General features: G+C 39.1%; 1 protein-coding gene across 3 annotated transcripts; it reads left to right on the top strand.

Moving 5' to 3' along the window:
• The first annotated feature begins 8121 nt into the window (after positions 1-8121).
• On the top strand, positions 8122-18896 carry pan2 (PAN2 poly(A) specific ribonuclease subunit). 3 transcript variants are annotated; one of them, XM_022763402.1, is made up of 26 exons: positions 8122-8199; positions 8701-9006; positions 9125-9294; positions 9415-9535; positions 9663-9740; positions 9828-10098; positions 10379-10724; positions 12059-12155; positions 12480-12599; positions 12735-12854; positions 12987-13115; positions 13317-13516; positions 13690-13838; positions 13961-14067; positions 14182-14280; positions 14395-14483; positions 14886-15030; positions 15159-15296; positions 15409-15468; positions 15558-15648; positions 15742-15899; positions 16364-16507; positions 17173-17352; positions 17466-17559; positions 18206-18397; positions 18520-18896. In XM_022763402.1, the coding sequence occupies exons 2-26, from the start codon at positions 8719-8721 to the stop codon at positions 18552-18554; spliced, it is 3621 nt and encodes a 1206-aa protein (XP_022619123.1). In that variant the 5' UTR covers positions 8122-8199; positions 8701-8718; the 3' UTR covers positions 18555-18896. The 3 variants fall into 3 exon arrangements, with proteins under 3 accessions (XP_022619123.1, XP_022619122.1, XP_022619121.1); XM_022763401.1 differs by having other exon boundaries at positions 18206-18409; positions 18520-18554; XM_022763400.1 differs by lacking the exon at positions 8122-8199 and having other exon boundaries at positions 8719-9006; positions 18206-18409.
• Positions 18897-22460: the final 3564 nt, after the last annotated feature.

Genomic DNA, 22460 nt, shown 5'->3' with positions numbered 1-22460 from the left:
TTTTTCTTTAACCCCGCCTTCGTTAGGTTCGGGCTGGTTCCTCTGCTGCGGCGGACATCTGCCAGAAAAAAAGCTACTCTATGTGTCCTCCTGTCCCTAGCAACAGCAGGTAAACAGGTGAGCGGGGGAAACTGCATCTAGTTTTTGCAAAGTACAGTTTGTCCTCCAAGAAATTCTCAGAATGCCCCTGTAGATGTGAGCAATATTTTATTATCAACCATGTGTCAGCACAATACCAGGAGGCATGCGGATAAATGCTTTGACTTTGCTATCAAGCTTTCACAGCTTTTATCCATCTTTCAGATCAGCTTTTAGAAGACTACATTGTAGTCCTTTTGATTAACAATTAATTGTTTAAGTCATTTTTTATTAGCAAAAATGCCTGGTAGCCTACCAGCTTCTAAGATGTGAACATTAGTTAGTTTTATTTATTAGTTATCCAGTGTCTATGGTAATGAACTCAATATTTTGGGGTTTTTAACTGTTGGTCAGACAGGGAAGGAAGGGATTTGAATACGTCAGCTTGGGCTTCAAGGGAAAATGATGGGCATTTTCACTGTTCTCTGACATTTTACTGACTAAACAATCAATCCATTATTAAGGAAAATAACTGTATTGATATTGAAAACAACCATCGGTTGCGGCCTTCTGTGATGGAATAATATTGCCTTATCATATGTTAATTCCTTGACACATTGAAAAAAAGGAAAGCAATTATTTAAAACATATCTTAACAACAGAAGGGCACAATACAAACTAAAACAATTAAGGTCCTAAAACTAGATTGTGACAGAGTCTCTATGCTGAACCCACTTGGAATTTTCAGATTCAAAATGAGCATGAATTTTTCTTCTTTTTTGTATTCATTGTGTGAAGCCTTACCTTTATCCCTCATGACAACTTTTGCTGTACTGCTACAGCCCAGGGACTTTGTGTTTCTATATCACTCATATCACTCAAAGTGCTTTACACAAGAAGGGTGCAGGAAGTGTCTGAGTGACACCCCTCTCCTGATCATGGTTTATATTGTTTGAGTTTTGACCAGAGAGAAGACCATCTGACAATTTCAATTTCACTTTAAATGCTGAAGTTTGTAAGGCCAAACAACCTCCAGTTGTAATTCATGTCAAAGAATAGGCCTATAAGTTGCAATTTTTACAGTGTACTACTGCAATTTTTACAGTTATACTAAATATAATCAACGATGTAATATTGTAGGTTAAGACAAGACTATTGATCGCTACTCAGCAATATCTAAAGTCAGTAAAAGTAGCCCCACTTTTATCTGCTGCAACATTGAAGTGATGTACATATTAATGCATCAGTAAGTATAACCCTGAAATATAATGAGTACTTTAAGTTTTGGTAGCCTACTTAAAGCATAGTTTGATGTAAACTTGTTTTACTTGTAACAGTATTTCTACATTGTTGCATTGCTAATTTTACTTATGGAAAACCTCTAAGTACTTTTCCCAATACTGTTGAGAAATGTGATGAAATGGTATTTTAAGTGTTCATATCTGACACTTTTTATTATTGTGCAAACAGTCCAAAGGTCAGCAAACTGAATGGCATATAGTAGTGGTCAAAAGTGGTTTGAAACCAGTGTTGGAAAGTACTTAAACAGTAAGGTTTTTTTTTTTTATGATATTTTGTCTGTATATCGAAACCCTGATGCAATGTTTTTCTCTGTGCCATTGAGTTCCATTGTTGTCCAAAAAGTTTACTGGGTGACAAGTTCCTTCATTAGAATAAAGGTGGGCTTTCATGGTTATTCTGAGTTAATACCATGTATACTGTCTTGCTGCTGTATATAGTCACCAAAGCACCAAATCCATACCTGAAAATAGCCCTGAACAAATGCAGTATTTACTTTATGCTACTTTATCCCACTACTCAAGGCTCTATTACCAGGCAAATGGGCCTCAGACCCGACTGGGCCTTAAAGCCCCATGTTAATTGCATGTCTGCTGGTTTTAAAAATTTGATTATTTGCAAATTTTTTAGGGAATTTGTACTTTGAAAATACAATGTCAACTAAGACAGGTCCTACATTATTTGATAATTTTGTGTCCATATTTTGTAGATCAAAGTCTAGTTTAAAGAGATTTATTATTTATAGTACAAATAAAGTTGTTGAGAATAAAGACTCTTTCCGGCATGGGAATACTGGTTGAATGGGAAACTGAAGGTGACAAGGTGTATACAGACCACACTGCTCAGAGGGCAATAGGTGAGGGGTCAGTAAGAGCATGTTTTGGCCTCACGGCTAAAGGTTAAACTGGCCATGCCTCTACTTCACTATAATTCATCTCAGGATGTATGTAGTTTTATTTCAATATACGTATATCATATGTACATTTTCTCAAAGCTCAATAAAGAAACTGCATGTGGATAGAATAACCAGATGGCAATGTCTGTTGTTTTTGAATTTATCCAGTGAAATAAAAACCTGACAGATCAAGATTTCTCATGACATAGATGCAACAATCCTGTTATTCAAGTATTGCCATAAAGCAAAACTGCTCACTGATTTTTGTAATATTGCATAACATGCCCCAAAAGAAACAGTGGTATTAAAGGGGTAGCTTTCACTCTATATTGGGGTGCATAAGAAATCTTTGGTTGTTGACACCTGACCCCCAGACTGAACGTTATGTCTGTGCATCAGGAAACCTCTGGCCCCAGCTTTTTACCCTGAGTGGTTTAAAATTCACAAATCAAAAGCAATATACACTTGAACAACACTGTTCGTAATCAATATAGAAAGATTATGAAGCCAATTTGTTGCAGTGCAGATCATTATTGTGGAGCTCACAGATAAAATGATGTTGGTTGCTCTTTTAGCCTTTGAGCGAACTCATCCTGAAGTATAACTAAACAGGTTTTTCTGGTGTAGAAGCTGAAATAAAGAGTAAACAGTGAAAATCTATAGACTTGATGACTGCCCGGCAGTAGCAGCACTGAACTGTGTTTAAACTAAGATCAAATCTTACTTAAGAGCACTAACTGTTTAATGAAGCAATAAACTCAAGCATGGAAATTCATTCATGAAATAAATTCAAGTCATGAGTTCTGACAGGGTGAATCACTAATACACGGGGAATGAAAACAAAAACATGCACACTGTTACTGGCATGCTGGGATGTTTGCTTCCCGGTAGCATGAGCAGCGTGTAAATAAATTAAATGAGGAAGTGATGTCAAATTCACATTAGCAATGACCCATGGATTACATGTGTGGGGCAGCATGCGGAACTTAGGTTTGCTGAGTTCGTAATTTCTTGAAACATCAATTTTATACTGACATTTTATATTGACATGTATAGTGCTGTGGAAATGTTTTATGCCGTTTTATGCAGTGCTTCAAACAAAGTGCAGTAAAACAAAAATCAAATGTTGAGATCAGGGCTCTGAAGGGGTCACCGATCAGACTCCTCCCTAACTGTATTGCAGGATGAATAAAAATCTGACGTGAAATGACATCATAAAATTTCACAAGTGAGTTACTGTAACGTCATCCTCACACAAACTGTAGAGCAGTACTGACGGGCACATTGCTTCTCGTGTTGATAACATAATAAACCTTTCTCATTGAGAAAGACCTTCCCTACTCTACCCTTGGGGTGATTACTACATTTACTTCACTGTGACCTTCAAAGATCTAAAGCAAGTTTCAGACTTCACTTCTAACAGTTTTTTCTGTTCAATCAGCATTTCAGCTTCACAAAGCAGCTAGTTTGTCTTGTTACATGCTTACTTTGATATTGCTCTTGTTCCTTCATTGCAGACTTGTTCCTACTATGTATGCATTTATTTCCTTTTGTATGTGCATTTTATTTGATCGTACATCATTATCCTCTTACCTTTCTTGGGAAGCACTTGGTAAAGTCGGTTTTTAGATAAGAGCCAAATAAATAATTTCCTCCTTTACTGTCATGGTCATGACACATATTCTGACACTTCACCAGCAGGACAAAGACAGGATTCATGTGGGCTTAATATGATGAGAGGTTGAATTCATTCTGGATATTAAGTCACTCTGAGAACAAACATCCTTGTTGAACAATCCAGTGCCTTTACACTGAGCTCAATGCTACTTCCTCTTCCCCTTTAAACGTGACACCTTCCTTTTTTCCCCTTGTAATTACTAAGACTATACTGTTGCACCATCAGGGTGCAAAGAAGCTCAAGAGAACACATCTGTGATAATAGACACACTGACAGGGAGGAAGTTTGCCGGAAGTTGTGGATCTCCGCAGGGCAGCAGGAGTGTTTTAGGAAAGCACAGCTTCCTCCTTATCTCAGCACATTTGTCTGGGTGCTGTTTTGGAAATTCATTGAAACAAAAGAAGAGTATGACAGTGCAGGTACCTTTGTAACTTTCCTTAATGTGGAATAATTTATCATGACTGCTTTATGTGGATGGAACAATCACTATATATATATTTAAATGCTCATTTATAAACAACACATAATAATGATATGTTTGATGATTGTTTATTAGGGACATTGGATATTTTCTGCATAAAACATGAGAGATAAATACATAAGACATACATAACAAGCATAAATTGATTTAGTTAAATATCAATAAATAAATGCAATAAATATAGTTTAAATAAATACATTAGATCATAATTCCATTGGAAATACATGGCAGAAACCAGAGTGGAAACACTTCTAGCTTCATGATCAGCCACTGAGTGCTGTACCAGATGCTTTTGATCAATGTGATCAAATACAGGATTCTTGTACAATTCACAGCTGCATGTCAGCGAACACGAAAACATTTAATGCTTCTGTTTGCATATCTGAGCGGAGCCCTCCGCGTGATGAGCCGGATCCCCGACGGCAAAGACACGAGCGGTGAGGATGGAGAAGGAGAAGAGTCTGTCCATGGTGTATTGGCAGAGCAGAGCCTCCTTCCAGCGAGCAGAGGACCCAGAGGACTCAGAGGACTTTTCTTTGTTGTGGGACTTCAGTAGAATTAGAGAAGAAGAAAAAAAACATTAAACATGAATATCTGAGCCATGAGCCAACAAAGTCTGATGATAAAACACACCTTTTAATGCAAAGTCATATGAGGCTAAAGCATGAAAATGACACCTGTCTCTGCCAAATCCTTGTTGGACTTATAATAGAACTGGTCTTACCTGTTCGTGATGCATCCCTCCCTTCGTCCCCACACATCTTCTCATGTCTTTCTGCAGCTTCTTCATCACTGGTTTCACTTCGCTGGCAAACACTGAGCAGCTGCTAAATTCAGCAACATCATTCACAGCTGACAGGTAGCTCTCGAGGACTAGGAGTATCTTTCCAGTACAAGGCTGAAAAACGAGAGAGGAACTTAAAAACCACTTTCTTTTCAAGTTGCACTTATCCTATTAAGCATATTCTCATGCCACAGTCATTTCCACTGATACAATAGGCATACACTGACATTAATGTCGTGTTTCTTGTTCGTATTGTAAGTATTTGTTGCTTACCACAGATTCATGTCTGAGTGTCCCAGGAGCACACTTGTCTCTGGACTCCATCCACTCAAGTGAGATGTCGAAATTTATCACATCTTTGGATCCATTTCGTGCCTACAGACCATTTGAGACAAGACATGCTCAGTACACCTCTTTGTATAAAATAATCAAGACATAGAGCAATAAATTCCGGTTAATACATCAAATTTAAAGCGAAATATTCTTAATGATGCCAGAGTAGCCTACATCTAATATAATTTGCTATATTCCAGCTGCTGTATGACAGTTATGTCCGATATTTTGGGTGTATTTTTGCATTAATAATTCCAAACATATCTATTCTCAAATAAAAAAAAATAAAAAAAAGTAAAAGAAAAAAAGAAACACTTACCTTGACTGATACAGCTTTGGCGATGCGATTAAGCTCCAGAGAGCTGTGCTGTACAGCCGCACATGCATCTTGCTGCACGGCTGGGGCGCAGGATGCAGCCGTGAAAAGCATCAAAAGAGCAGCGCAAGTCACGAAAGAAAAATTCATTGTGGACTGTGGTGAGTTGGGTCCAGAGGCTCCTGTTGTGCGCTTGTCCCTGTGAATGATGAGTCCTCAAGGTCCGGCGCGGCTTTTAAGTGTTTTTGAAAAGCGCCAAACCGGACTGTGACTCAGTGCAGGGTTTTCCTGGGCATCCCTCACGTGAGTTCATGCCGAGTGCAAATCAGTAAACACGTAACACGCGGGCAGGAAGACTCAGGAAATGGTGTTTGGTTAATATTAGGTCACACAACAACCTCATTATATTTAGGTGGTTGTTAATAAATATAAAAAGAAACAAGGAAAAAAAAAAACTTGACTCGCCTGTTGTAGCCTAATCACAACATGTGAAACAATAAACAAAGTTATCTATATTTCAATAAGATCAACATTTGAGCTGATTTAATCACTTGATATCTGAAATGATTTAGATGTGAGTGTGTTGTGTGTGATAGACAAAACCAGTGAGAGTAATAATTCACCAAATTACCAAGATGTGGTTTAATCAAGTTTCACATTTATGGCTGTCCAGGGGAAGTGAGATTAACCTTTACATTTCGGGGCGATAATCAACTGATTGGACAAACTTTCCATCTGCCCCTGTTCTCTACCAGAGAAAAACCTTTGCATTTCAGCTGAATTTTTTTCTTCGGAGAACTGATAAGGGAAGGCATAAGATGTGGTCACACTTCCTATACTTTTCCCATTTATGTTCTGTTATTTTTTATATAGAAATAAAAATATACCTGTAACTAAGGGTTTGTAATGACTGCATTATTGACCAGCCGGTACGTCATTTAGCCTATTTATTTATCCATCTAAAACGTTAGAAGCTAGTTCAAATTAACACCAAACAATGCAGGTAGCTACTGAATTTAAACAAAAAAATACTGGCTTTATGTTATGAATTCAATATTGTGAATTACTATTAACCTCTAGCACTCTCCCTCCTTTTAATTAAATGTTTACATTATTACCATTTTAATGCATTTGTCTGTCATCCTGTTCATTGTCCTTGAAATACCTCATTTATGAATCTAACTATATTGTACACTCTCAAAATATTAAATAAAAAAGAAATGTAGATACTACTTTTGATGCTCAAGTGTATGTAGTTTTTTGGGTAGGGGGTCCCCGGGCAAAAATAATTATGTGGACCTCTCACTCTCTTTGTTGCCTTAATTACACATCAGAGCACATGGCAGACTCTCAGCTCAATTGTCAGACAAGGTCCGGGTATCATCAGATAATTTGTCATTCATTTCTAATTTAAAAAGAAAAAAAACATAAATCTGTTATTTGTTTCAAAACCAAAACAGATAAACTGTTTTTTTGTGTCGAAAACGAAAAACCAATAAAAATCAGTCAGTCAGTTTTTGGTTTTTGGTAATTCCTTTTATCATTATTTTGTTTGAAACCAAAAACCATATTCACGTGGTTTAATTTGATTTTTAACAAAAAAAAAAAAAAAAACATACCACGTGGTTTATTCCTTTTTTTGTTTCCAAACAAAAAGCCAGAAAACCAAATTCAACAAATGTTCCAATTTCGGTTTTTTGCAAATTCTTTTTTTTTTTTCATTTCTCATTTGTCAAACAGTAGAGCTGCGGACAGACAGGAAGTGAAGTTTAAAAAAAGTCAAAATAAAAGCTAAGAGGACATAAAAGTGTGACATTTAGCAAGCACATGATCACCAGGGTAATGTTAGTAGATATATATAAGAATAAATTAATGAATCAATAAATAAATAAATAAATGCATTCGTAGGCTACACAATGAAATATCTTATAAGAAAAGTTTTCACCACAGCTCACCCGAGGCTTTAGACAACACTATTTGTGAAGGACCATACAAGCAAATTCCATATATAGGCTATTGAATCACGCTACGCAACTAAATAATATATCACACACTTTTTTGGGTAAAATATATTAAATGTCAAAATAATTAAAAGAAAAAACAATAGAAAACATTTAATTGTGTAGCCTATGTAGGCACTTATTCATTCATATTCAAATTGTACTTGAGTGGTGCAAATTTAATCAAATCGTGTAGACAGAAATCATACGGAGTAAACCAAAAACAGTGTAGCTGCTCTTGAACGCACCACTATATGGTTTTTTCCCTGTGTGTGTTATTGTTGTGAGTGAAGTGAGCATGGACTCCTGTGCGGTAAATCGTATTTCAAGAATAGGTTGGTGTAAACTTTGCATCGACGTTAAGACTCTCCGTCTTTGAAACTAAGTGACACATAATCTTCAGGAATATGGCTATTTTTGAGTAGAATTTGAGTTTGTGTGGCCCAGTTTAGCCACAACAGTCTGCTGTGAAACGATGCTATCGTTAGCTAAGTTAGCTAAAGTAAACGGCATCTAACTAGCTGCCCGCATACCATAGTAAGACACTGCTGCTGCAAGTGACGAAACATTGGCGTATCTTTAGTACAGATTTCACTAATTAACACTGTAGGTTTAGCTGTGGAGCATTTGCTAGCACTTAGCTTTAACGTTGGCTTCCGGGGCTAGCTACTGCTAGCCAAGCCAAACCTAGCATTAAAACATGCCTGAAGATACGAGCTGATAGATAGTTTGACTAATAATGAGAAATATTAAATGACATTTGTTTATTCGCCAGGGTGGTACTAGCCCCAGTTCGGGTGGTAATAGTATTCACAGAAGTTGCTATTCCTCTGCAGGTTGATTTAGCTGTACTCATGATGAACTTTGACGGTCTCGACGCGGGGATGGGTGAGTACCCCCCCAGCCTTCACGGTACTCTGGAGGCGGGTATGGAGCCATCCATGGACCCCCACCTTAACCCCAACCTACTGCAGGGTGTGGAGCTTGATCCAGAGGGGTTGGCTGTGACAGTCCCCGAGCCAGTGCACCTTATGGAGGGGATGTTTTCTGAGCTCCACAGTGTAGTTTCAGAAGTTGGCATCCCAGTCACTGCAACCCATTTTGATCTTCAGGAGGAAATGCTCTGGATGGGAAACCACAGAGTAAGATCCCTAATTATTATGGAGTATAGATTGCTTCTGAGGCATGCATGTTGTCACCAGTTCAATGAAAATTCAGCAATACTTTTCTTCTGTTTATTCCCTTTATTTTTCTCTCCAGGGTCATGTAACCTCATTCTTTGGACCTACAATGGGCCGGTATTCTTCTTTCCAAGTGCACGCAGCAGATGACATTCGACACATTCAGAGTTTGGAAACAGGCGTGCTGTTTCTCTCTAAGTGCAACCTGAAATGCTACACCCGTGGGGGCCTTGTCATGTTTGATTATCCGTAAGTGTCACTAAACAAATGTCTGAGACTGAGTGCAGACAACCACAGCTGTAAAATTATTTTCATTTTTCATTTAAGTAATTGATTAAAGTTCATGATTATTTTAATGTATGTGTGCAGGATGGAGGAAGCAGCTGATATGCATAGTCTCCTCATGACTGACAACAATATGTTACTCATGGGCGGATTACAAAACTATGTGGTTGAAGTTGACTTGAATACTGTTCAAGAAACTCAAAAGGTGAGACATTTGGTTTGAATTTATAATCATCCACACATACTTATACCTTGATTTGCCACAAAATATAAGAATAACGCACTTAAAAACAAGTGATTGACTGATTACTTTTTTGTTGCATACTTGAAAGTTCACTGTTGAGGTACCAGGAGTGGCAATAATGCGTCAAACCAGTCGTTTCTTCTTCTGTGGGCACACTTCTGGGAAGGTAAGGATAACCTGATAATCTGTTTGTGAAAGATTTGAAAGTTTTCTGGTTTTCACAACTTTCACGGTCTCCCTCTGTTCAAACCAGGTAACCCTTCGGGACTTGCGTACTTTCAAGTTGGAGCACGAGTTTGACGCGTTCTCAGGAAGCCTCTCCGACTTTGACGTTCATGGAAATCTTTTGGCCGCGTGCGGGTTCTCCAGCCGAGGACTGAATGGGATGGCATGCGACCGTTTTCTCATGGTGTACGACCTCCGCATGATGCGAGCCGTCACTCCACTTCAAGTGCATGTGGACCCCCTCTTCTTGCGCTTCATTCCTACCTACACGTCACGCCTGGCAATCATCTCACAGACAGGTACCAGTCAGTGAATGTGTGTTCTCATTCATACCAATGTTTTTGTCTGTCTGTCTGTCTGTCTGTCTGTTGACTTGGAGAGCGTGGTCAGTAAATGTCTTATGTTAACACCAAGATTTATATTTTAGCATCACACTGAAATAGTGATTACAGTGGAAAGGTTTTCTATTTACATCTACCTGTACATGTTCCTTGGAAATAATTGTCCAGGTTACACATACTCGTTTTGAGGAACCATTTCCACCACAGATTAAATGTTACCTCCTGTTTCTTTCTCCAGGTCAATGCCAGTTTTGTGAGCCCACTGGTCTCGCCAATGTGGCGGACATTTTTCATGTCAACACTGTGGGCCAGTTGCTCATGAGTTTTGACGTCTCATCCAGCAAACAAGCCTTGGCCTTCGGGGACTCTGGGGGGTGTGTGCATCTGTGGTCTGATGCTCCGGAGGTTTCATTTAATGACTACTCTCGGGAGACAGAGTTTGCGCTGCCTTGCCTTGTGGACACGCTGCCTCAGCTGGACTGGAACCATGACCTGTTGCCCCTCTCGCTCATCCCAATGCCGCTGACCAGCACTGAGCCGCTGCTGTCAGACTGGCCCACAGCCCTGGCTACACCCAGCCCCAGGTAATACAGTCTTGTATATTACCCGTAGCTGATTTGCTTATGATTGTTAGTGACGATACTAAATAAAAGTCGGAACACTGATTTATGAATTAACAGTGTGTTACACATGATAAGAGTAATCATCCCACTAACAAGCAGGCCAGGAACCTATGACTGGTGTTTCCCAAATCGAATCTGTACATTTTATATTTAATTGATTCCTTTAGCTGGGGCTTTAATCCAAAGTGACATACAAGTGAATGACAACACTAAAGCTTCATTGCAGTAGGAGAGTAAGGAGTAAGTACATTTGCAATTTCAGACATGCTGAACCTATCGGTGGTTACGGTAACCACATAAATATGTACATTAAATGTACATTAAATGACCTGTCTGGTGATATTGTCTTTGTAGCCAATCTCTGATAATAGCTTATTCCTCTGGGCCATTGACCTTAATTAACGTAAGTGTTATGAGGGTTTCACTGGGTGACATGTTCCCCTTCATTACCCTGAACATGAACGCTGTAGTTTAACTCAAATCTATCACCACTGCACTTAATATGCACCTGCACAGTTCCCATCATATACTCTATTTACTTCTGCTTGAGTAATGGTTTCTCTAAACCATATTGTTAAGCTGATTTAGGCAATAATTCAGCCTTTGTTAAAAATGAAACTATACATTTGTGCCCAGAGATTTACGTCTTCAGTGGGAACCAGTGAGCTTGGGGCAGAGTGCCACAGCCGTGATAAGGAAGTTGGAAAGTATTCAAAGACAGACTAACACATTGTTGGTTTTAGTCTTGTAGTGGGGTTTGTTGACAGTAGCAGAAATATAGAACTGGTGGTGCAACTTGACAATGTGAAACCAAAATATCAAACTGCAGCTGCATAAAAAATGCAGATGTATGATCTCACTCCTCAGACCATAAAAATATTTTGTCACAGTGTGGAACTTGTTAATTTCTCCTTTCTGGTGATATGGTTGAATAATTCTCTTGAAGTGATGTCAGTGCTTTACTCATAGGTCACATTAGGAAAGATTTATGGAACAAATTGAGCGGTCAGAGCGGAGACACATCTCCAATAATTTAATCACATTTTACTACCAACAAGGAATGATTATAAAATCTGACTTGAATTGTTTTTATTTGATTTGTATTTTGCTGCTCAGATTTAATAAAAGTACATTAATACCAGTTTAAGTATGCCCAAATTTGAATGTGGTCTGCCATAGATAGTCTGATTACTCAGTTGGAAACATTGACCAACAGACATTTTTCCTAACCCATTGTCTTCGCTGCTACCATTTAATAAAGGTTTTCATCTAAAACACATGGTTCTCTCCAACAGACGAGCTCCTCCTGTAGACCCAGAAATCCTGCGCACAATGAAAACTGTGGGGTTCATTGGTTACGCAGCCAATCCTCGTACCCGCCCTCGCAACCAGGCATGTAAAAACATACAGTTTACAGTACTGTGCACTAATAGTAAAGAGAGGATGTTTTCAAATACAATACAGTAAATAGTTTTCATTGACTAGTTAACTTCATACAAGTGCAGTTAAAAAAATAGCTTTTGACATAATTCAGCATTTGGGACATGATGAAGGAAACACTAAATAATTGAGTACATGGGCAGATTTCTACAAGGTGTATTTTGGTAACAGCCTTGGCATTGTGTCTTTTCCACTATATTTAGATGCAGACAACATCCAAATTTTGTTGTGTTCAGTGTCATGTTATTAAAAATCAATTTTCTGTTTTGGTTTCAGGTTCCTTATAAGATTAAAGACGTGGAGCTTGATTATGATAATTATAACCAAGTCCCTGAATCACCAATTGGGCGTGATGAAGAGCCACACCTCTACATGGTGCCCAAAAAGTACAGAAAGGTACGATTTACCATATTTTATTGCACCGTTGGTTGATTTTTGTGTTATGATCATTTTTTTTGCTTTTGCTGTGCAACAAAAATAAGTTTTGATTGCTGAACTCTGTATGATGAAGACATCTTTGTGCTGTATCAGGTCACAATTAAATACTCTAAACTTGGACTGGAGGACTTTGACTTCAAACATTACAACAGAACCTTGTTCGCTGGCCTGGAGCCTCACATCCCCAATGCTTACTGTAACTGCATGATCCAGGTGAGCAACTAGGAAGGTTAAGTGTGCTTTTCCTCTTCCTTTGTTCAGTCAAATTTATTCTTGAAATGTTATTTAAAAGTTTTCTCTTACTCATGCAGATTTGTTTGTCTCTGTTTTGTGTTCTCACGTTAGGTATTATATTTCCTGGAGCCAATCCGTTGCCTAGTGCAGAATCATTTGTGCCAGAAGGAGTTTTGTTTGGCCTGTGAGCTGGGCTTCCTCTTCCACATGTTGGATTTGTCACGGGGAGATCCATGTCAGGTAGCTTCTTTTTTTTCTTTTTTTTTTTTCTAAATAACTGTAGGTGGGTGGATGCCTGTGGCAAAGCAGAGGTGTTAAAAACGTCTGCCAAATGAATCACTGGAAATGCAAATGTAAATTTTTATCCACATCTTGTTGTAGCTGCACATTGTCTAATATGCAGATTTCACAATGCCACCTCTCCTCTTTCTTCCTCTCAAGGCCAGTAACTTCCTCCGAGCGTTTCGCACAATCCCTGAGGCATCAGCGCTGGGCCTGATCCTGGCAGACTCAGACGAGCAGACAGGGAAGGCCAGACTGGGCCGTTTAATCCAAAGCTGGAACCGCTTCATCCTCACCCAGCTCCACCAGGAGACACAGGAGCAGGAGGGCCCTCAGGCCTACAGAGGAGCCAGCAGCAGGTCAGAGCAGAAAACACAAACAGATGTCAATATCCCAGTTAGCGTAGAATCAAATAATTCCCTGAACAAAGCCCATTACAGTCTGGAGGTGTTGAGGCACAACGCTTTAAGTTAAGTTTAACTTAAGGGAAATGTGATTTGTTAGTGTTGTTTTGATGATGCATTTCTTGCAGTTCTCTGGGCTCCTCTGGTGAGTCTGCCATTGGAAAATTGTTTGGATGTGAAGTTGAGAACAGCAGCCTGTGTCGCTGTGGCAAGGAGACAGTCCGCTCCTCCCTCACGCTGCTCTTCACCATGCATTACCCTGAACAGAACTCTCAAGGTGAGTTCCAGGTGTGCTTGGACAGTCTTGTGTAGGCTGAGCTGTGCATCTGCACAAAGACAGATGAAATAGCTCTCTGTTTGTTGACACTAAACAACATTAATGTCATTTTGACTCGTCAGAAAAGACAATAAAGGAGTTTGACTTTGCCGAGATCCTGAAGAAGAGCATCTGTCTGGAGCAGAGCACCCAGGCGTGGTGTGAAAACTGTGAGAAGTATCAGCCCACAGTGAGTTACAGCCATCATTCAGACATATCAGCAGTTCATATTAACAGATAATACATTTGTAGTCTGATTTGAATCCATTTTGCATTGTGATAATGTCTTTGTGTACCACTGTAGGTGCAAACACGCAACATTCGATGTCTACCAGATGTTCTGGTTATAAACTGTGAGGTGAACAGTGCTAAAGAGGCTGAATTCTGGAAGGTTCAGGCCGAGGTAAACGGCACTCATTTGGGTTTTATGACAAGTTTCAAATTCACTTGCATTCAATTGCATGTTTCTAGTCACATGAATTGTATAATTATTTTGTTGTTGTTGTTGCCTTCACAGTATGCCTTCAACAAGGCCATGCAAAAAGAGGCGATGGAACCTGCAAAACCTAAGGAACCCCCACCAATGCCCACCGAGTGGTGCTTGGAGTAAGACCTTTTTTAATATCAAAGAAATAAGGTTACATGTGAATCACATTACCGCTCAATGTTTTCAATTAATCAATGAATTGTTTAGTTTATAATATGTCAATTAAGAGGAAATACCCATCATAATTTCCCAGATGTCTTCACATTGCTTCTCTTATCCAAACAACAGTCCCAAACTCAAAGATTTACAATGACAACAATGAGAGAAGAAGAGCAAATCTTTATATTTGAGATGCTGGAGCTGTCATACTTTGAGCATTTTTGTTTTTGATTTAAGCAATTAGCAATTTAGTTGCCAGTTAATTTTCTGTCTATTGATTGATTATGTCAGCTCTACAAATAACATCATTTGAATCAGTTGAATGTGTCTAAACACCATTTGCTCTACACACTCTCGTGCAGTGGGGAGGAGTTGTGCAGTATGGAGGGCTTCACCTTCGACACTCGGGCAGAGGATCTGCGACACGTCTGGATCCCTCTCACTCTCAAGATGTCCATCAGCAAAAGTCAGGGGCTGGAGATCAGCAGCTGGCCTGAAGGAGAGGAGGTGAGGGGAAAAAGCATTTCCAACTGATTCATCTTATTTTGGCTTGCTGACCATGTAATAATTGCTTTTTCATTGTGGTGTTGAGCTTGACATGTAGTTAGTGACTCATCATATTGTCTCCACACCAGTTAAGTGCTGCTGAAGAGGCGGAGGGCGCTTCTCTCTATGACTTGGTGGTCACGGTTCCCCACATCCTGGATGCTCGCACAGGTGGAAACCTGGTTGCACACATCAAAGTGGGAGAGACCTACCATCAAAGGAAAGAGGTGAGTGAAGCTTAGATTAGAAAATTCTGAGTCTGAGAGAGACATGCCACTGGGCCACATCGATTCTGTGTTTGAAAACTAACCTTTAACGTGATACATGTGTTTGTTTCAGGGAGTCACACACCAGCAGTGGTACCTTTTCAATGATTTCTTAATTGAGCCAATTGACAAGGTAATTATTTCACCACTTATTCACATTATAGTAATGACATGTTATGTTTGCAGCCATGTGAAAATATTGTCTTTTTTCTTTTGTCAAAGACTGAAGCTGCACAGTTTGATGTGAGCTGGAAAGTTCCAGCCATCCTATATTATTCAAAGAGGAACTACCATACCAAATACGACCTGCGCAGTAAGTTTTAGGACATTAACTCTTGAGTTTTTTACTTGCAGGTTTGCATTTGGTGCATTCATTTAGCTACTCTCGCTTTTCCGTTTGTCTCAGTTAAAAATCCCATAGACGCCAGCGTGCTGCTGACAGAAGCTTCGTTGGCTCGGAAACAGAGGAAGAGTCACGCCACTTTCATCCCCCTCATGGTCAGTGAGATGCCGCAGGCCGGTGACTTGGTGGGGCTGGACGCAGAGTTCGTCACACTCAATCAGGTGAGTCTGGGTTATGACACCGCTGTCTGTCTGATCCTCTACGCCTATTCTAGAAACCGGTTTTCTTGTTTGCATGAAGCTGTAACCTGGTTACAAGTGGAAACAACGTGTCCAGAGTCATAAAGTTAAAGGTCAGGGAATACTTGGAACACTCTGCCATAATGAGTAATGATATGTCATCCGACCATATTTAGAAGCTAGATTATTTACAATAATTCTGTGTGTTCACCTTGGAAGTTTAATCATAGAGAGAGGTGAGATATTATGAGTCACATACAGAAACATACTGAGGCCTCTGGAGCTTCATGAGCTTCATTGTAAATAAGATTTTATTGTTGGACTGTGCTCAGTGGAAAAAAATAAAAAAGAATATATTTATATATATGTGTGTGTGTGTGTTATAAAATCTTCCTCATGTGATAATACACTGTAAATAAACCTAACTCATGAATGTGTGCCTGCAGGAAGAGGCAGAGCTGCGCAGTGACGGCACCAAGTCGACCATCAAGCCCAGTCAGATGTCTGTAGCCAGGATCACCTGTGTGAGGGGTCAGGGGCCCAACGAGGGCGTGCCCTTCATCGATGACTACATCTCTACTCAGGAGCAGGTGAAAGGCGGCAGAATGAAAACACCAAGATGCAGAAAGAACAACAGCAGAAAATACGATATATGACGTCTAGAGGAATATTTTTGCTCTTGTAGAAACTGAATACACTTGACCAGATTATTACGCTGGGAGGACACCTTTTCCCATCACTGCCTCTATCATGTTACCTTCATTGTCATTAGACAGTGCGTCCTTTTGTTAGTGTTGATAATGCACTCACAGGCGTGATAATACACTCGAGTCAAAACTGAAGAAAGCAGGATAAGCTATCGGAAGTTCATTCAGTATCAAAATATTTGAAGGACCTGGAGTCAGTTCAAGCCACTCAGGAAAGTGAAATGAGTAGCAGACACAAACGAGCAGAGAGGCTGAAGTGTGTTGTTTTACGTTTGCAGTTTAATTATTACATGATGCACAAACAGTAAGAATCACAGGAACATTTCTTCATCTTCTTTTATTGTGCTCAGATCAAGATGATTGGTTACTTGTCCCTTCTTTCTTGTTTGTACGCAGCCTGGTCAGAGTACCCTCTGCTGACTTTGATAGAGAAGTCTATTTATTAGTTATGTTGCAAACTACAAGGTCTAATATTAACCCTGAAGAAGTGCAGCGCTTTTTCACACCTGTTCTGGTACCTAACCTTCACTGACTGTTTGCTTGTCCAGGTGGTCGACTATCTGACACAGTATTCTGGCATCAAACCAGGAGACCTGGACGCAAAGATTTCTTCAAAGCATCTGACCACTCTGAAGTCCACCTACCTAAAGCTGCGCTTCCTCATCGACACAGGAGTTCGTTTTGTTGGTCATGGCTTACAGAAGGACTTTCGGGTCATTAATTTATTGGTATGTTATTTAACAACTGCTATAAGTCAGATTTGTTTTGTTGCCTGGTTTGCAGTCAGATTTTCTCTTTGAGCAGCCATGATTCAAGTTTCTTTCTCTCTGCTGTTTTTAAGGTTCTCAAAGACCAAGTCATCGACACTGTCTACCTCTTCCATTTGCCCCGCAAGAGGATGATTTCTCTGAGGTTTCTCGCCTGGTATTTTTTAGGTCAGTTAAAATGAAAAAAGTTGAACATGTGCAGGGATGTGAGAAATCCAGTGCAGCTGCAGGTACAATTATATGCAAAGGTTTGGGCAAATTCCACATTTTGTTTATTTTGTTTATTTTCTGTTGTAAACATTAACATGAGCCTTTATTCAAATGTTAATGCACTGTTACTTTATATTTCATGAACACAAGAAATAGGAAAATATTAAACTAATACAAAAGTTTGGGTACACTACGAAGTCGGTACTGAGTAACCACCCACCCCCCAGCTTGCAGAGGCTTGTTGTTGCAAGCGGAGAGTCTTTCTATACACACTTTATTGCTAATTGATCATCTGACATTTTCAAGTCAGAAATCTGAGGACAGATGGTCCATTTAAACATCCGTTGGTCAACAGATCATTGAGTTGACTCAGTTTTTTCACCTCTGGCTTGAATAATTAGTATTGTGGCCTGTCCACACCCTCGACTATCTCTAGGAATAATTCAAAGGGGTGTTTGTTTTTGCATGGGAGTGTCAAGGTGTTAATCCCTGTTAATTTCCAATATCCTGATTGGGAACTGGTGCTGCAGGAAATGTTGCTGTAGGAATCACGGTGACTAATCATTCCTGATTGTCCTTTTCATTTGGCGACTCCTGTTCACAGACCTCAACATCCAAGGGGAAACCCACGACAGCATAGAGGATGCACGCACCGCTCTGCAGCTGTATAGGAAGTACCTGGAGCTGAGTCGTGGAGGTGGGAACGACGAAGTGAGGAAGATCCTGAAGGGGCTCTATGAAAAAGGTCGCCAGCTGGACTGGAAAGTCCCCGATGCGGACACAGGAGATGGTCAAGGTAGCCCAAAAAGTACGACCTAATGTTGATTTAGATGTAAATGAAGTGATAACGAGTTTAGCTGGAAGGGCGTCGAGAGAAACCGTCTCAGTGGATTGAAAGCACTGTTCTTCCTTCAACAGGTGCTGCTGTGTTTCCCTCTGTGATGGGGCTGTGAGCCGTACCATGCCTTGTTCCACCTGGACAGGTTTCGACTGATCTCCACGAGTTCAGTCAGTGTGATATTTTGTACTTATTTGCATTTATTTTTGCATTGTGTACAGTGTTAACAGAGGACTTTGTTGCCTGCACAGTCCACTGCAGCTCAGTGACGTCACAGTTTTAATCATGTCACAATTTGTACTTTTCATTTAGGTTTTCAGAAAAATTAAAATGACTTTGTATTTTATGATTTTGGAGCCTTTTGTAAAAAAAAATAAAATAAAAAAGGAGTGTGTTTTGGTGCATGTAAATAAATAAATGTGTCATGAGCTCTGTAAGATGCATCATGTTAATTTCAGGAAGTGGGAAATATATTTTACATGAATACATGATAAAATTTATCAAAACAGACCTCACTCTATGGTTTTTCACAGAAGTCAATTGAAATTTAACAATAAGCTTCCTGGCCCTTTATGAAGTTGTGCGTGTTATGCGTACTTGGTTTCAGATTTACCTGTTGATTTTCCTGACAAGTCTGATAACATCTGCTGGCAGATTTTGGGTCGTTCCCAAGTGGTGTAGTACCTCTGCTTGCTGTAAAACACAGGCACATTCATCACATTTCTCAGAAGTTAGTTTTCTTTCAAGTTAAGGACAAATGGCTTAAGTTCCAACTATCTTCAGTAATTTAAACAAAGAGATACTTACGTATTAAAATACATTCAAACTAAAACTTGCACTTAAGAAAAATGGCAGAATTAAAAGATTAGAATTAAAAAAAAAAACAAAACAAAAAAAACATACAAAACAAAAATTAATGAATAAATGAAGTTACGAGAAGACATTTAGTATGATCTACCCATTTTTATGTTTTTATGTTGTACACAACAAGAAAAGTCTGTTCCTACAGAATTAAATTAAATATTAGGAGTCTCTGAGGAGTACCATGAATATTGACAAATGAAATTCCATATTTATTGATAAAGTGCTCTGCCAGATCACATACATTTTGTTGAAGGATCACTTCTACAGCGACCAATTCTCTCAAGTGTCTAATAAACTCTGTCGACAATTTACATTTTGCTGTTTGCTAACAAATTGGCCAGAGTAATGTTCATCTTTCATTTGAATTCAAAGATCTGCCTCCCATTGTTCTTTAACCAGAGCACTATAAATCTTAGAATTTACTGCAATATTGCAATTCTTGTAAGAATATTTTTAATGTTGTTTCCCGTCCAGGATAAGGATCATATGTCCAGCCTTGAATTCCCCCTCCTGATTCTGTCTGACTTAATGAGTGTAGCTGTTCTCATGAAAAAAAACTTCCTCTTCAGCACTTTTGCATCTTCGATGAATTTTTGCATCAGAAATGTCACTGAGAAACTTTATCTTTTCTCTCACTTTGTGTTCCACTTATATTTTTTAAGAAAAGGGACCTGATCCATGATCATGACATGATGGGTGGTGTTAATTTATCTTAACATACAAAAGGTTCAAATGTTTTGAATCAGCTTCACAGCAGCGAGTCCTCAGTAAACAATCATCCAAACTCCCTTTTTACATCCTTTAGGCTACAAGTAGTCAGGTGATCCTGCTGTGAAAACAGCACTAGACTGATGTCCAAGCAGCGCTCCTGTAGTGAAATCACACAATCGAAACATCTGCTAAAAACAGCCCAGGCGATAAATACTCACAACCACTAGGCTACTGAAGTTACATCTTTTGACTCTTTAATATCTTTGAATATAAGATGTTGGGAAAAACAGAAACATATGGATGAAGACATGTTTTAATTTTCCATTTGCTGCCTCACTTCAATCAGACTACCTGTTAGGACAATACACTATACTTAATGATGGAGATGTGTTATAATGTAACATGATGTAACACAGGTGCATTGTATGATCTAAAGGCAGTGGATGGAGTCAGGTCTTTTCCCAATGACAGTGAGGACAAAGCGCTTCAAGGCAGTGACATTTTTTAAGCCAAAAATGATCTGTATTTGCCATTTAGCATGCACTCAGTGGTCATGTTGTTGTGTACACAGGTTAATATCAGTACAACAGTTCTGCAATAAAGTTTAGGAGTTTTGTGTTGAATTAATAAAATGTTTTAGCACTGAGGTCATAGTTCAGTAGTTCAGTACAACACATGGGCCCTATTCCATCAAGGCAGATAAGGGCAGATAAAGCCAGAGTTCCGTTCCATAACTGTAACCATGGTAACTGATACTGCTGAGCTAGCCGTAGCAGGCTAACTGTCAAGCTTCAATTAGCTGTGTTTCAATTATTTTTCCAACGACCTGAAACAAAATCCCAAAAGACATTTCCATCAAGTGTCTTGCCCTCGCATCATTCTTTTCATGTCCGTGTTTGCTCCAGGAATACTTTTTTTCTTTAATTGTGTAGCTGTGTGTTTATCAATTATACACGGTAGATTGATGTGGTTATTAATGTAGAGGTTTGAAATTGTGCATTGTCATATTAATAATATAGGCTATCAATCATATTTATGAATTATAAAATAAATACGTATCTTAACCTTCAGCCACAAATCTAAGTAAATGGATGGAATATTAGAATGATCAATCTGCCGATTATTGCCTCGTTACCTACAGTGGTTATTGTGTAATTTGGCTAAGACTATAATATAGGCTTCAGTGGGCAATGTACAATTAAACATTTCTTTTTTATTGCCTTTATTTTTGATAGCTACAGTGAGAAAGAGGATGACACGCAGGAACTTTGATGTGCACTGTATTACTGACTTTACGCGAAGGAGGTGCACACGACTTTGTCATCAGCGCAGAGTTCGTCAGTTACTGCTCACTGATGAACTTCTCCACTCCACCTGTTGTTGTGGCTGGTTTAGTTTTACTTGGCATTTCTTTATTCACGTATTATACAGGATGGGTGGTAACCCTAATCAGCAGCAGTTGCTGCGCTGCTAAGAACAAGACAGTTCTTCTTTTCCCTCCTTTCTATGCAGCCCCTGAATTGGGACATTATTTCATAATGTCTTATTTATTTATTGTATAGTCCGTGTGCGCGTATGATGCATCTTGTTCAAGCCTGATTTGATTAAACCTTGACTAGCCGTTTGCTAATTTGTGTTAATTGAACGGCTTGAGCCTGAAGTGAAAGTCGACGTTAATTCTAACCGGGCTTTTTCAAATTAGCGCTGATTTCCTTAGCGACGTTTATGGAATACCCCCCAACTTTAACTATGACGTCAACAATTAACAAAAGCTGAATGTGATGAGCTCCATAAAGATAGATGTTATGAGAGGGGCGCTGTATTGAATTGAAACAGACTGTGCAGGTGTACCTAATGAACCTAATGAAGAGTGTAGGGTGGAGGTAAAGAAACTGGAGAACAACATTTAGCCATGGAAATGTATTTTTTTTTTTTTTTTAATCCTCATGCAAAGGCTGAAAATATCATCTGTTGACTGAAACTCGAAAACAAAGAACTTTTTGCATAGTAGAGGGTTAATGAACATTTGGTTGCTGATTGACGGTGGTGGTGGAAAATACATTTACTCGAGTACAGCACATCAGTGCATTTGTTTGGTGCTTGTACTTGAGAGTTTCCATGTTCTGCTACTTTAAACTTCACTACTTCAGAGGGAAACACCCCCACTCGTTTAACAGTTTTAGTCACTTTTCAGATGAATATTTTACATAAACGTGATTTGCTTGTAAAATACAAAACATTCTTTGAAATTTAAGCTAGCTGTTCCTAATCTATTTGACTTGCAACCCCTTACAAAAAAATCAGTGTGTAGTTGGGGCTCCTGGACAGGTTTCAGATCAGTTCCACAAAAGAAACTTTTCCCCTCTGGATTTCTGTTTTAACAAATAAGTCACAAAAAAAGCAAAGATTAGAGAAACAAAAATGACAACAAATGTGTGCAATCTTG

Source organism: Seriola dumerili, unplaced genomic scaffold (genome assembly GCF_002260705.1).
Source record: "Seriola dumerili isolate Sdu_G_001 unplaced genomic scaffold, Sdu_1.0 BDQW01000468.1, whole genome shotgun sequence".
Lineage (NCBI taxonomy): Eukaryota > Metazoa > Chordata > Actinopteri > Carangiformes > Carangidae > Seriola > Seriola dumerili.
The sequence above is the reverse complement of the archived record's forward strand: the minus strand, read 5'-3'. Positions and strand labels throughout refer to the sequence as shown.